Raw genomic sequence first — 16102 nt, 5'->3', positions numbered from 1 at the left:
TTGGAAATCTCTTTTGCTTATGAAGCTTATTTTGGCTGGATATGAAATTCTGGGTTGAAAATTCTTTCTTTTCTTTTATTTTCTTTTTTTGAGATGGCGTCTCGCTCTGTTGCCCAGGCTGGAGTGCAGTGGCATGATCTTGGCTCACTGCAACCTCTGCCTCCTGGGTTCGAGTGATTCTTCTGCCTCAGCCTCCCGAGTAGCTGAGACTACAGGCATGTGCCACCATGCCCAGCTAATTTTTTTTTGTATTTTTAGTATAGACAGGGTTTCACTGTATTCGCCAGGCTGGTCTCGAACTCCTGACCTTGTGATCCGCCCACCTCGGCCTCCCAAAGTGCTGGGATTACAGGTGTGAGCCACTGCACCCAGCTGAAAATTCTTTTCTTTAAGAATGTTGAATATTGGCCCCCACTGTCTTCTGGCTTGTAGGGTTTCTGCAGAGGGATCCACTGTTATCCTGATGGGCTTCCCTTTGTGGGTAACCTGGCCTTTCTCTCTGGCTGCCCTTAATATGTTTTCCTTCATTTCAGCCTTGGAAATCTGATGTTTATGTGTCTTGGGGTTGGTCTTCTTGAGGAGTATCTTAGTGGTGTTCTCCATATTTCCTGAATTTGAATGTTGGCTTGCCTTGCCAGGTTGGGGAAGTTCTCCTGGATAATATCCTGAATTGTGTTTTTCGGCTTGGTTCCATTCTCCCTGTCACTTTCAGGTACACCAATCAATCGTACGTTTGGTCTTTTCACATAGTCCCATATTTCTTGGAGGCTTTGTTTGTTCCTTTTCACTCTTTTTTCTCTAATCTTGTCTTCACGCCTTATTTCAGTAAGTTGGTTTTCAATCTCTGACATCCTTTCTTCGCTTGATTGATTTGGCTGTTGATACTTGTGTATGCTTCATGAAGTTCTCCTGCTGTTTTTCATCTCATCAGTTCATTTATGCTCCTCTCTAAACTGGTTATTCTAGTTAGCAGTTCCTGTAACATTTTATCAAGGTTCTTAGCTTCCTTTCATTGGGTAGAACATGCTCCTTTAGCTCAGAGGAATTCGTTATACCCACCTTCTGAAGCCTGCTTCTGTCAATTTGTCAAACTCATTCTCCGTGCAGTTTTGTGCCTTTGCTGGAGAGGAGTTGCGATCATTTTGAGGGGAAGAGGCATTCTGGTTTTTGGAATTTTCAGCATTTTTGCACTGGTTTTTCCTCATCTTCGTGGATTTATCTACCTTTTTGATCTTTGAGGCTGATGATCTTTGGATGGGGTTTTTGTGTGGGGGTCCTTTTTGTTGATGTTGATGTTGTTGCTTTCCATTTGTTAGTTTTTCTTGTAAGAGTCAGGCCCCTCTTCTGCAGGTCTGCTGCAGTTTGCTGGAGGTCCATTCCAGACCCTGTTCACCTGGTTATCACTAGTGGAGGCTGCAGAACAGCAAAGATTGCTGCCTGCTCCTTCCTCTGGAAACTTTGTCCCAGCGGGGCGCCAGCCTAATGCCAGCCGGAGCTCTTCTGTATGAGGTTTTTCTCGACCCCTTTTGGGAGGTCTCTCCCAGTCAGGAGGCACGGGGGTCAGGGACCCACTTGAGGAGGCAGAGTCTGTCCCTTGGCAGAGCTTGAGTGCTGTGCTGGGAGAATCCTCCTTGTCAGGATCAGCTGCTCTCTTCAGAGCCGGCAGGCAGGAAACTTTAAGTTCACTGAAGCTGTGCCCACAGACGCCCCTTCCCCCAGGTGCTCTGTCCCAGGGTGATGGGAGTTTTATCTATAAGCCCCTGACTGGGGCTGCTACCTTTCTTTCAGAGATGCCCTGCCCAGTGAGGAGGAATCTAGAGAGGCAGTCTGGCCACAGCCACTTTGTCGCACTGTGTTGAGTTCTGCCCAGTCCGAACTTCCCCTCTTCTTTTTTTTTTTTTTTTGAGTTGGAGTTGTGTTCTTATTGCCCAGGCTGGAGTGCAATGGCATGATCTCAGCTTACTGCAACTTCTGCCTCCCAGGTTGAAGAGATTTTCCTGCCTCAGTTTCTCTAGTAGCTGGGATTACAGGTATGCACCACCACTCCCGGCTATTTTTTTTTTTTTTTTGTATTTTTACTAGAGACGTGGTTACACCATGTTGGCCAGGCTGGTCTTGAACTGATGAGCTCAGGTGATTTACCCACCTCAGCCTCTTAAAGTGTTGGGATTACAGGTGTGAGCCCCCATGCCCAGCCAAAAAGAAACATTTTCAAAATTTTCAGAACTGGAAATTCAAGTCAGTATAAATATATGATTAGTAATTATTTTACCAATAGTGTTTTTTAGAACAAATTAATTTTGTTAAGTGATGAATAAATTTTACACTTTATGATGGGCAATAAAAATCTGACCATTTCAATTACCCTGTAATTTCTGCTAGACAAATCTCTTTTTCAAAGGACTATTAATTAGAAGTGGTGTTAGCATAGGTAGAATGGCTGCTGACATCTAACATAAAGGTGACTAGTTCATTTATTTGTGAAGCTGTTCTTTAAAACTTGAATATGTTTTATGCTGAAATAAACTAGAGAAATAAAGAGGTTATAGTTATTCAAACTTCCCTATTTTCAGGGAAAATGAGTTATATAATGAAGTAGTCTGTATTTTCTAAATTATACTTTAAGAACTGTTATGACATCTACAGAAAAGAGTATGTTTAGGCCAGGTGTGGTGACTCACACCTATAATCCCAGCACTTTGAGAGGCTGAGGTGGGAGGATTGCTTGAGCCCAGAAATTTGAGGCTGCAGTGAGCTATGATCATGCCACTGTGTTCTAGCTTGGATGAGTGACAGAACGAGACCCCCTCTCTACAGAAAAAAAAATATGTATTTAGAAAGTTTCACATTTTAGGAGAGAAATCAAAAACTATTCTGATGTCCAGAGATTTTGTCAGATGTTGAACAGCTTTAGGTCAATTGAATTTAGAATTATTTTTCTGTTAACATGGTATACACAAGAGCATCATGTGGAATCAGGTATTTTTAGTGAGTCTTTGGGACTTAAGACCTTAAGAAATTGAAATTTAAGTATTAAATATCTCTCTGGGCCGGGTGCGGTGGCTCACACCTGTAATCCCAGCACTTCGGGAGGCTGAGGTGGGTGGATCACCTGAGGTCAGGAGTTCGAGACCAGCCCGGTCAACATGGTGAGTCCCCGTCTCTACTAAAAATACAAAAATTAGCTGGGCGTGGTGGTGCATGCCTGTAATCCCAGCTACTCGGGAAGCTGAGGCAGGGGAATCACTGGAACCCGGGAGGCAGAGGCTGTAGTGAGCCAAGATCATGCGTCACTGCACACCATCCTGGGCGACAGAGTGAGACTCCGTCTCAAAAATAAATAAATAAATAAATAAATAAATAAATAAATAAATATTTTACTGAAACATTCAGTAAATGATTCATTTAATAAGTTTTAGGTCATTTACTTTTGAAAATTGATACTTTTAAAAGGCCTTTACTATTTTTATTTTTAATAACAACAAAACTGGCTTCCTTTCAATCATCTTTTCTCTTTGTTGGTGTATATAAAAGGAGAATGAATGTTTTGTGTTTATCATTGTCTAATTACTGTTTTGCAGTACATTATGTTGCTTGCAAGTTGCTGAGTATGTGTGAAGCCTCATTTGCCTCAGAACAAAGTATTCAACGACTGATTATGGTAAGTCTTAATTTAGGAGAAAGTGGAGATGAAATGAGATGGTTGTTACTTCTATGAAAATGGTTAAAGTTAGTGTGAAACTGGAAGGGGGTTGAATCTTTTAGTGCTATCCTTTTTTGATGGTGTTCCTTTTCAGTGTCCCTTTTATAGTGGTATATTTACTACAGTTAAAGTTCTCAGAATACTGTAGTAATTACAGTGGTTCAGTGAACCAAATACTGAACTTATAATTCTGGGTTGATGATTTATTTTTCACTTTTCTCATCTCTAATTCGATAGAGTAACTGTTTCTTCATCTAAGGGAATGGTAATACTTAGTTCTAAATGAGTTTTTCAAATGAAAAATTTGAAGCACTAAGTAAATAAGGAAAAGGGTACAGGATTTGAAGTCTCAAGACCTAGATTAGGTCTGCCACTTACTAGCTATGTGTCATTGGAAGATTACTTAGTTTTCTCTTTTGTAAAATGAAAATAGTAATATCTACCTTAGAGAGTTATAGAGTTAAAATTAGAGTTTTTGTGAAAAATGCTTTGTAAACTATAAAATATATGTGTAAATACATGGTGGTAGAATTTGTCCATGTAAAATGATATGACAACAGTCTGATAAATCCTGTATCATATATAATATGATAAAACTGAGTTGAATGCAGGGTTCACCTTGTGTGTTTTCCTTCTTTCAAAGATTGTAGCCACTCCAATGCCTTCACACAGTTACATTTAGTCCAGCTTTTAGGGTTGTTTAGAGTGGGACAGTCAGTTTGAATTGAGCTATTCCATCATGGCTGAAAGCGGAAGTCTTCCTCTTATATTTCTGTTATTTAAAAGATTTTTTCCTTGTAATTTTTATTTTGAGAGGGAGTCACCCTGGCTGGAATGCAGTGGTGCGATCTGGGCTCGCTGCAACCTCCATCTTCTGGGTTCAAGCAATTCTTCTGCCTCAGCCTCCTGAGTAGCTGGGATTACAGGCATGCGCCACCACACCTAGCTAATTTTTGTATTTTTAGTAGAGACAGGGTTTCACCATGTTGGTCAGACTGGTCTTGAACTCCTGCTCTCAGGTGATCTGCTCACCTCGGCCTCCCAAAGTGCTGGGATTACAGCCAGGCCACTGCGCCTGGCCTAAAAGATTAATTTTTTAAACATTTATTTCCACCCCCCAAAATACAAACGTATGTTTATGTAAAATTAAATTATTCAGAAAAGTAATTAAAGTAATAAAAAGTGATTTTCTGCTCCATCTATCTGTTCTCTTTTTTTTTTTTTTTTTTTTTTGACAGGATCTCACTCTGTTGCCCAGGCTGGAGTGCAGTGGCGTGATCTCGGCTCACTGCAGCCTCCACCTCTCAGGTTCAAGCAGTTCTCCTGCCTCAGTTTCCCGAGTAACTGGGATTACAGGTGTTTGCCACCATGCCCAGCTAATTTTTTTTTTTTTTTTAAGTAGAGACAGGGTTTCCCCATGTTGGCCAGGCTGGTCTCAAACTCCTGACCTCAAGGGATCCACCCGCCCCAGCCTCCCAAAGTGCTGGGATTACAGGAGTGAGCCACCACACCCAGCCCTATCTGTTCTCTTTCTCCTTAGAGGCAAATACTTTTTTTTAGTGGAAAAATATTTTTCTCAGTGTTTTAAAATATTTTATTATGTAAAAAAGCTCAAACATATATAAAACAGGTAAGACAGTACAATGATTCCCTCCATTTATCCATCACTCAGCTAGAGTAATCATCAACTCATGGCCACTCTTATTTCTTCTATATCTCCTCAAATAGCAAACCCCTGGCCCCACTGGATTATTTTTATTATTTTTTATTTTTTTGAGATAGAGTCTCGCTCTGTCACTCAGGCTGGAGTGCAGTGGCACGATCTCAGCTCACTGTAACCCCTGCCTCCTGGGTTCAAGTGATTCTCCTGCCTCAGCCTCCCAAGTAGCTGGGATTACAGGCACCCACCACCACACCCGGCTAATTTTTGTATTTTTAGTAGAGACGGGGTTTCACCATGTTGGCCAGGCTGGTCACGAACTCCTGAGCTCAGGTGATCCGCCCACCTTGGCCTCCCAAAGTTCTGGGATTACAGGCATGAGACACCGCGCCTGGCCAACCCACTGGATTATTTTCAAGCAAATTCAACGTGTATAATTTTGCCCATAAGTATTTCAGTGTGTGTTTCTAAAAGACAACGTATTTTTTTTCAGCTTGTAAATGCTTAATTTTTTTAAACATAGAGGACGCTTGGTGGTGTATATGTGGCCATTTGATGTTTTTATGACTAAGAGAGTTCAATCTCTTATAGAATGTAAATGTACCCCTACACATTTATTTATTTATTTATTTATTTTCTATTTTTTCCATAAATTACTGGGGTACAGGTAGTATTTGGTTATGTAAATTCTTTTTTTTTTTTTTTTTTTCTTGAGGTGGAGTCTCACTCTGTCACCCAGGCTGGAGTGCAGTGGCATGATCTTGGCTCACTGCAACCTCTGCCACCTGGGTTCAAGCAATTCTTATTGCCTCAGCCTCCTGAGAAGCTGGGATTACAGGCCACTGCACCCGGCTAATTTTTGTAGTTTTAGTAGAGACGGAGTTTCACCATCTTGGCCAGGCTGGTCTTGAACTCCTGACCTTGTGATCTACCTACCTTGGCCTCCCAAAGTGCTGGAATTACAGGCGTGAGCCACTGCATCCAGCCATGAGTAAGTTCTTTAGTGGTGATTTGTAAGATTTTGGTGCACCCATCACCCAAGCAGTATACAAGGCATCGTATTTGTAGTCTTTTATCCCTTGCCCCCCTCCCACTCTTCCCTCCAAATCCCCAAAGTCCATTGTATCATTGTTATGTCTTTGCATTCTCGTAGCTTAGCTCTCACATGTCAGTGAGAACATACGATGTTTGATTTTCCATTCCTGAGTTACTTCACTTAGAATAATAGTCTCCAATCTCATCCAGGTCACTGCAAATGCTGTTAAGTCATTCCTTTTTATGGCTGCATAGTATTCAGTTGTATATATATACCACAGTTTTTTTATCCACTTGTTGATTGATGGGCATTTGGGTTGGTTCCACGATTTTGCAATACACATGTACATGTAATTCTTATCAAAATTAAGCTTAGTCACTAAAAGAAGATTCGCTATCTGAACTTTGTTCTGCAGTTTTTTCACTTTTGCCATCAGGCACTGGAGCACCTGACCTCTCAAGAAGATCTGGATCTAGTCCTTCTGATATCATTTTATTTCTTATTGCCATCACTGGTACACTCACTTGAACCATTTTGAGATATATGACATATCTTGAATCTTTAGCTACAGTTATTTCCTGCTGATACTTGACTTTCCTGTGGTCCAGAGTCTTATGTACTGTCCTGCTGTGATTACTCTGAGATGACTTCAGAATGTGATCCATTTGTGACACTAGTGGCACTTAAAGGAGATACTTCAAATGTGACATCATCTAGGCCTGGTATAGATGGCAACTTTGCATCTACAATATTGAGAATTGTTTCAATTTGCTGGATACCAAGATAAAGGTTTGCCAATTTCTCCTCACTAAATGTAGAAGAGCGGTTGAGGGACTATACAGTGTGCACCACAATTTGGTTTAGAAAAGCCACCATTCTTTTCTGTTGAATAGCTGGCACCTTGATCAAGTCTACGCCTGACTCCCATGAGAGGAAGCCCATCTTTATCCATCTCCTCAGGAGGCAGGGGACCCAGGACTCACCCATGAACTCCTCCCAGATGGGGCCTGCCCAACCCTGTAATCGTGTCCCAGTGCTTCCCCACGTCCCCCAAGACAATGTATTTTTATATTCAACAAACCCAGTTCACTTTACCACACCTGATAAAACCTAACAAAGATTTCCCCAAATCAAGTATCTAGTCCTCCCACCCCCTCTCCAATTGGTTTCTTAAAATCAGGACCAAAGATAATCCATACTTTGTATTTTGTTAATATGTCTGTTTTAATGAAACTACATGTTTTCTTCTCTTTTCTAAAAAAAAAATCTGTTGAACGGATTTATTTGTTGAAGAAATGAGGTTGTCCTATAGAGTTTTCTAAATTCTGAGTTCTGGTGCTTCCTCATGGTGTCACTTAATAGTCCATTGTTTCCTTTCACCCTTGTTTTCTGTAAACTGATAATTAGATCTAGAAGCTTGTTCTGATTCAGGTTTGATTTTTGTCAGAATAATTTATAGGCAGTACGTTTCTGAATCCTTGGATTCAACCAATCGTGGATTGAAAATATTACCAAAAAAGTCTTAAAAAGATAACAATACAATAAAAAATAATACAAATAAAAATACAGTATAACAACTATTCACATAGCATTTATATTGTATTAAATCATCTAGAGATGATTTATAGTACATGGGAAGATGTGTATAGGTTATATGCAAATATTACACCATTTCATGTAAGGGATTATATAATGTGTTTTTATATTTCAAAATATAAAATATTTTAAAATATATGTACAAAATTTATATAAAATATGTGTTTATAAGCAGACAAATATATACTCATATCTCCCCTCATTCCCCCATTTTCTTAGATAAATAGTAACATTCCATATATACTCTTCTTCACCTGATTTTTTTCCCTTCATTTAACATTATATCCTAGGGATTACTCCATAGAAATATATAGAGATATTCCTTATTTTTAATAGCTGTATTTCAATTGCTGTATGTACCTTATTATGTTCAACCAGCCTCCCTTGATGGACATTTGGGTGCTGCAATGAATTGCCTTGTGCATATGTCTTTGCCACTTTTAAGGCTATTACTATAACCATTTCTGTTTTCACTCTCACGGTTCCCTCTATGTATCTTAGTCATATGCTTGTATCACTGTATTGGTTTGCTAGGGCTGCCATAACACAATATCACAGGTTGGTTGGCTTAAACAACAGATATTTATTTTCTCACAGTTTTGGAGGCTAGAAGTACAAGATTAAGTTGTCAGCAAGTTTGATTTCTTCTAAGTACTCTTTCCTTGGCTTGCAGATGTCTGCCTTCTTGCTGTGTCCTCTCACATGGCCTTTCCTCTGTGTGTGCTCATTTTTCATGTCCATTTGTGTGTCCAAATTTCCTCTGGTTATAAGGATACCAGTCAGATGAGATTAGGGCCTGCCCTGATGGCCTCATTCTAATGCAATCACTTCTTAAACCCCTATCTGCAAATACAGTTACATTCTGAGGTGTTGGAAGTTAGGGCTACAGTGTAGGATTTTGAAGGGACATAATTCTGCTTGTAACAGTAACTAATCCTTTTTTTTTTTTTTTTTTTTTTTTTTTGAGACAGAGTCTCACTCTATCGCCCAAGCTGGAGTGCAGTGGCATGATCTCAGCTCACTACAACCTCCACCTTCTGGGCTAAAGCGATTCTTGTGCCTCAGTCTCCTGAGTAGCTGGGGCTACAGGCATGCACCACCACGCCCAGCTAATTTTTTGTATTTTTAGTAGAGATGGGGTTTTGCCATGTTGCCCAGGCTGGTCTCAAACTACTGAGCTCAGGCTATCCACCCGCCTCGGCCTCCCAAAGTGCTAGGGTTACAGGCGTGAGCCACCATGTCTGGCCAATAACTAATCATTGATTTATCAGCTTTATTTATGATCTATTTATTTGCTATTATGATGGATGAGGATTTATCTCATATTATATCTTGTTACCTCCCCATCCCCTCTTAATTTTTGTTAGTTATATTATACTATTTTAAATTTATCTGTTGGCTGTCTTTTAAAACTTTAAATTATATATATTTTTATATACACACATATAATTTTTTGTATATACATATATATTTCAAAAGTATACTTTTTTTGAGACAGGGTCCTGCTCTGTCACCCAGGCTAGAGTGCAATGGCGCAGTCTTGGCTCACTGCAACCTTGGCACCCTGGGCTCAAGGAATCCTCCCATCTCAGCCTCCCAAGTAGCTGGGACCATAGGTGTGCACCATCATGCCCAGCTATTTTTTTTGTATTTTTAGTAGGGATGGGGGGGTCTCACCGTGTTGCCCAGGCTGGTCTCGAACTCCTGAGCTGAAGAAATCTGTCCACCTCGGCCTTCCAAAGTTCTGGGATTACAGGCATGAGCCACGGCGCCTGGCCTAAAATAACATATACTTTTTTTTTTTTGAAATAGGGTCTTGCCTTTCGCCCAGGCTGGAGTGCAGTGGCGTGATCATGGCTCACTGCAGCCTTCACCTCCCAGGCTCAAGCAATCTTCCTGCCTCAGCCTCCCTAATAGCTGAGACCACAGGTGTGCACCACCATGCCCAGCGAATTTTTAAATTTTTTGTAGAGACAGGGTCTTGCTACGTTATGTTGCTCAGGCTGGTCTCGAATTCCTGGCCTGAAGTCATCCTTTCACCTCAGCCTCACAAAGTGCTAGGATTACAGGCGTGAGCCACACCATGCTCAGCCCTAAGTCGTATATTTAAACTTTTCTTTCTTTTTTTTTTTAAATCAAATTTGGAGTTTATCTCTTTACTTGCTACTTTGTGAGGATATTTCCATTCTTTCTATCTCTCTTTCCCTTTAACCTTCCACCTTCTGTCACCTCTAACATTTGCATTTTGGGCTTTATTGATCCCAAATAATGAAAACTGAAAAGGCATGTTATTGATTGTGACTATTATTTAACTCTGTGGATTATAATTTCATATCTCTGTATGTTTCCATCTGCTAGCTCTCTCAATTCTATTTTCTCAGTTATTCTGTTTGTTGAGTGTGATGTCCTTTCATGGCATTGGTTTCCCTCAATTGTTTGGTAATTCTTGCTCATATTTGATTTGAAATTCTGTGATGATCTTCTATGAATATTGTGCCACACTGTGTACTATAACCTGAATCCAGTGACTGATGAAGAGGTAGGACTGGATGTTTTTCATTAACCTGTGTTGTCAGCCACCTAGAACTCTGTTTCTGTCCAGCCAAAGTAATTGTACTCTGTGTTCCTTTCTGGAGAGGAGGGAGGAAGATACCTTTCTTGGGGAGGCCTACTGCCTGATGTTCGTACTGTTCGCATCCAGGGCCGTTTCCACATTTTGCATTTTTGTGCATGTTGGGATATCTACCAGTTACAATACTGTGAGCTCCTTCAGTGAGACTGGAATGTAAAGGTACTTAATAAACATTTGTTGGATTAATCCAAATTTTATTGCAGATGGAATTAAAAACTAGAACCCCAGTAGTCTAATGCTTATCATATACCTTTCTTCAAGTATGTGAAGCATTAAGTTTTCAGAACTTTCTCTTCCTAAGTTACCTCAACGTTTTCTTTTAATATTTCCTCAGAAGATGTGTTTTTAAGTCTATTAATTTTTGCTATTATTTTTGTCTTTATGACCATTTCTCTTAAATTGTGGAGTTCAAAGTAGAACACAGAACTCTAACAAATGCTAACTGTTGCTTTTTGTTTTCTGTGAGTTATATGACTGAATATGGACAGAAGATTCAATATTTTCTCCACTATTCCCCAACCAATTTGGGGGAGGTATGAATTTTTAAAAATTATTTTCTAATTTCTCTCTTCTAGATGAATATGAGAGTAGGAAGAGAATGGTTGGATGCTGGAAATTTTCTAATCGCTGATGAATGTTTTCAAGCTGCTGTGGCCGTAAGTTACCATTGATTTTTAGCTGAGGCAATTATTAGTAGTAACATCTGTGGTTATTCTCATTGTTACATTGTACTGTGGTTTTATTTTCCAGAGTCTGGAGCAATTATACTTCAAGTTAATTCAAAGGAGCTCCCCTGAGGCTGACTTGACCATGGAGAAGATTACTGTTGAGAGAGACCACTTCAGAGTGCTTTCTTACCAAGCAGAGTCAGTAGGTATCATGGGCACCAGGGTCTTCCAGTGGGGCATTTTCCATATGTAAAAGTAAAAGTGATGATATATAGCCTATTGGAAGAAAGTCAGATGTCACTGGCCTTTTATAGAATATTAATTTGACCTTTTTATCTCTGTTATATCTGAAGGTGATGTTACTAATGCTGATTGGAATCTATGGGGTGGCTAAGGGTGAGAAGACTGATATACAGCTAAACATCATTTTCACCCCCTGCATGTGACATCTGTCGTTTATTTATGGCAGCAATCCCTACTTGAAACACCTGTCTCTGTGACTGTCTCTTACATTCACAGTCTGCCTAAAATATTTGCCTGAAAAGAGCCTTCTCATTTGCAGTTGTTCTGAGTTGTCTATTGATGCTTTCTAAAAGTCTGCCGCGATCACACACTGTTTAAACTTATACTTTACCTCTGTTTATCTTGTGGGTTTCCTCCTTTTGCCATCATACACTTAGGTGTGCATTTCAGCTATGATGAGTTTGCTTTCTGTTATTACACAATTCTGGAAATGAAAAATCCCCAGCTGGGCATGGTGGCTCGTGCCTGTAATCCCAGCACTTTGGGAGCCTGAAGTGGAAAGATTGCTTGAGCCCAGGAATTGGAGACCAACCTGGGCAGCATAGTAAGACCCCCATCTCTACCAAAAAATAAAAGTAAAAAATTAGGCAGGCTTGGTGGTGTGCACATGTAGTTCCAGCTACTAGGGAGTCTGAGGCAGAAGGATTCCTTGAGCCCAGGTTACAGTGAGCTATGATTGTGCCACTGCACTCCAGCCTGGGTGACAGAGCTAGACTCTGTCTCAAAAAACAAACAAACAAAACAACAACAAAAAAGAAAAGTCCCCTTTTTTATTTTTTTGACATATTTACTGAGAAATAATTCATATACCATAAAATTCACCCATTTACACTGTATAATTCAGTAATTTAGTATATTCACAGAATTGTGCAATGTTCACCACAAGCTAAGTTTAAAACATGTTTGTCACCCCAAAAAGAAATCCCCATCAGCATTAGCAGTCATTCCTCATTGCTTCTGACCCTAGCTCTAGCAACTGTGAATTTATTTTCTGTCTCTATAGATATGCCTATTTTGGACATTTCATATTAATATAATCACGCAATAAGTGGTCTTTTGTGATTAGCTTCTTTCACTTAGCATAATTGTTTTCAAGGTTCATCAGTGTTGTTGCATGTTTCACTGTATGAATATGCCATGTTTTGTTTATCCATTCATCTATTGATGAACATTTGAGTTGTTTCCAATTTTTGTCTATTGTGAATAATTCTAATGTGAACATTCATTTACTCTCTGTGTGTGTGTGTGTGTGTGTGTGTGTGTATGTTTTAAATTTTCTTTGGTATATAACTAGGGGTGGAATTGTTGGGTAGCATGGTAACTCTAAGTCTGTGTTTAACCTTTTGAGAAGCTGCCAGAATGTTTTCCATAGTGGCTGAACTGTTTTATTACACTTCCCCCAGTAGTATATGTGGGCTCCAACTTCTCTACATCTAAAGGTTTTATAGTTTTAGCACTTACACTTAGATCTGTGGTCCATTTTAAGTAAATTTTCAGGTATAATGTGAAGTAGAGGTCTAACTTCATTCTTTTGCATGTGGGTATTCAATTGTCCCAGTACCATTTGTTGAGAAGACTATTCTTTGCCCATATTGAATGACCTTAGCACCTTTGTCAAAAATCAATTTATCATAAGTGTGAGGGTTTACTTCTGGACTCTTGATTCTATTCCATTTATCTATATATCTTGCCTTATGCTGGTACCACACTTGTCGATTACTGTAGCTATGTAGTGAGTTTCGAAATTGGAAATTGCAAGTCCTCCAGTTTTGTTCTTTTTAAAGAGTATTTGGACTTTTCTGGGTTACTTACATTTCCATATGAATGTTAGGATCAGCTTTTCAATTTGTGCACAGAAGCCAGCTGGAATTTTGATAGGGATAGCATTGAATTTATAGAAGAATTTAGGGGATATTGTCATCATAAGAATATTGTGTTCTGATCCATGAACATGGGATGTCTTTTCATTTATTTAGGTTTTTTAAATTTTCTCTCATTTATTTATTTTTATCATTTTTTTTGTACAGACAAGGTTTTGCTATGTTGCCCAGGCTGGTATCAAACTCCTGGCCTCAAGCAGTCCTCTCACCTTGGCCTCTCAAAGTGCTGGGATTACAGGTGTGAGCCACCATGCCTGGCCAGACCTATGTGTGGTATTTTTGTTGTTGTTTTAGAGACAGGATCTTGCTTTGTTGCCCAGGCTGGAGTAATGTGGCCCAATCATAGCTCACTGCAGCCTCAACCTCCTGGGCTCAAGGGATCCTCCTCTCTCAGCCTCCCGAGTAGGTAGGACTATGGGTGTATGCCACTGTGCCTGGCTAATTAAATAAACAATTTTTTTTTTTTTTTTGTAGAGGGAGGGTTTTACTATGTTGTCTAGGCTGATCTTGAACTCCTGGGCTCAAGTGATTCTCCCACCTTGCCCTCCCAAAGTGCTGGAATTACAGGCATGAACCACTGCGACTGGCCAGACCTATGTGTTTTAATTGTCCACAAGCTCAAACTTAAATCAGTGATGTGACATAACTGCAAAAAAAGCTAGCACAGACCTAGGCTATGTTAATAGATACATAGTGTCCTCATCTAGGTAGTTAATTCACATTTTGAATATTGTGATAACTTCTAGGCATCACATTTTAAAATCACTGGGTTGGTGTACAAAATATATGAAAAATATTTGGAGAATATAGTGATGTTTGTCTCAGAAAAAGAAGACAGTAGGAATGATAGCTCTCTTTGAATATTTTAAGGACTATTGTATTAAAAAGGAATTAAACTCCACAGGATAGAATGAAGAACAATGGGTAGAAATTATAGGAAGACAGATTTTGGCTTAATGTAAGGAGTAGCCTTTTATCAGTGATAGTAATCCTATAATGGAATAGCTTTCCTGCAATATTTTAAATCTGTTTTCACTGGAAATTTGTAAGCAAAGGTGTGAATATCCTAAGAATTATACATTGCAGAAGGAATTCCTTCATTTGGTAGGAAATTTGACTACTATGACCCTTAAGTCCCTTTTAACACCAAGATCCTATGATTTCAGAAAGTCTTGTAGCATTTGTTCAGTGTGGTGGATGTTGATATCTAAATGGCATCTTTATATAGCTGGTTAAAAGTGTTAGTTGTTATAATCAGTAATGAGAATTATATAATTCTTGACTTTGATAAGTGATGACATCTTCAGAAGTTGAAGTGAAGGCTAATTCCTTTTGCTCTAAGTTAATTTTTCATTTCTAAGACATTCTCACCATTAGAGTTTATGAGTTTTGTTGATATTTGCTTGGGAGAAGATATCTTTAAAACGGTGGTTAATAGCGGTGTTTGATAATGAGTTTTCTCTGTCCTAATAAAGCTCCTGAGAGGCCTTATCTTTCTCTAGGCACCTACCATTTAACCAGGTAGATAATTGCTTTATTATTTATTAAATTATTCAACAGACAAGGAATATCTTCTATGAACAGACTACTATGCTAGGTTTTGTGGAATAATGCAAATAATCACATATCCTATCCTCAAGGATTATAGTTTAGTTGGTGAGATAAAGGATGCACATGCAAGATAGAAAAAATTGGGTACTATAATAGTTGTACACATAAGTGATCTACATGCAGTGTTCAGTGCTATGTGTGAGTGGAGATGTAATATATGGTCATTTTCCTTAAGAAAATTATAAGCTAGTTTGAGAGATAGGTCATGAATACATTTTCTAAAACTGGAAAAGGAAAATATTAAGTGCCAAATGAATGACTTAGGTTAGGTGGGACACAGACTTTGTCTAAAGTGGTCACATGACCTTCCTAACAATTGTTAACATTTTATTTTTCCTCAATCCCTATATCCACTTGCAAGGTGAAGGATACTTTTCTGTGAATGCATGTGCCAAATTACCCTTCTGTAATCTTTTAGAATTGTAAAAATAACTATAGATCTTGGTGTTTCTCCTAATTCCCCATTTCCCTTGGTTACTGGCAATGCCTCTTTCTGCAGTGTGCATCATCTGCAGATGCAAGGGTCGTATGTTTTGCTTCTGGTCCCTCCCCTATTTAAAGTGAGACCACTTGTAGAAGCTGACAGGGTCACACTGAGGAAGGGGCTATGAGCTTACCTATAAAGACTATGATGGAGACTATCCTGGAGATACAAGCCAAGTGAAAGCCAGCTTTCTCTATTATATCAAGGACTTTGGTTCACCATCTTTCCTAGTAGTTAAAAAAGTAGTAATGTAAAAAAATTAATCTGCATTGTCAGCTTCTAGCATAGTACATAGCATGTAATAGATATTATGTAAATGTGTGTGGTACAAATGAATCTGCTCTCCCCCTATTATTCCTTTCTGATCTTTTTGCACCCCCCATCCTATCAAAAGAGTGATCAGTAGTATGTAAAATGTGAAAGACTGAAAAACACCGGTATAGGCAAGTGCTACAAGAGTGTAGAAAAGTGGGGAGATTATTGTGGACTGGGTTGTAGGAGAAGACACACAGGATTTAGAGCATGATTT

At 39.2% G+C, this 16102-nt stretch overlaps 1 protein-coding gene and 1 pseudogene across 1 annotated transcript in view; one reads left to right on the top strand and one right to left on the bottom strand.

Moving 5' to 3' along the window:
• The window catches only part of TEX11 (testis expressed 11), a 377626-nt gene that overhangs the window by 50457 nt on the left and 311067 nt on the right, over nucleotides 1-16102 (top strand). Inside the window, exons 5-7 of the mRNA XM_024240693.3 lie at nucleotides 3582-3661; nucleotides 11203-11283; nucleotides 11378-11497. Of these exons, the coding sequence (XP_024096461.1) occupies nucleotides 3582-3661; nucleotides 11203-11283; nucleotides 11378-11497 (281 nt within the window). The remainder of the gene's footprint in view (nucleotides 1-3581; nucleotides 3662-11202; nucleotides 11284-11377; nucleotides 11498-16102) is intronic.
• LOC100449852 (WASH complex subunit 3-like) lies at nucleotides 6754-7351 on the bottom strand (annotated as a pseudogene).

The sequence above is a fragment of the Pongo abelii genome, chromosome X, assembly GCF_028885655.2.
Source record: "Pongo abelii isolate AG06213 chromosome X, NHGRI_mPonAbe1-v2.0_pri, whole genome shotgun sequence".
In the NCBI taxonomy this organism is placed as follows: domain Eukaryota; kingdom Metazoa; phylum Chordata; class Mammalia; order Primates; family Hominidae; genus Pongo; species Pongo abelii.
The sequence above is the reverse complement of the archived record's forward strand: the minus strand, read 5'-3'. Positions and strand labels throughout refer to the sequence as shown.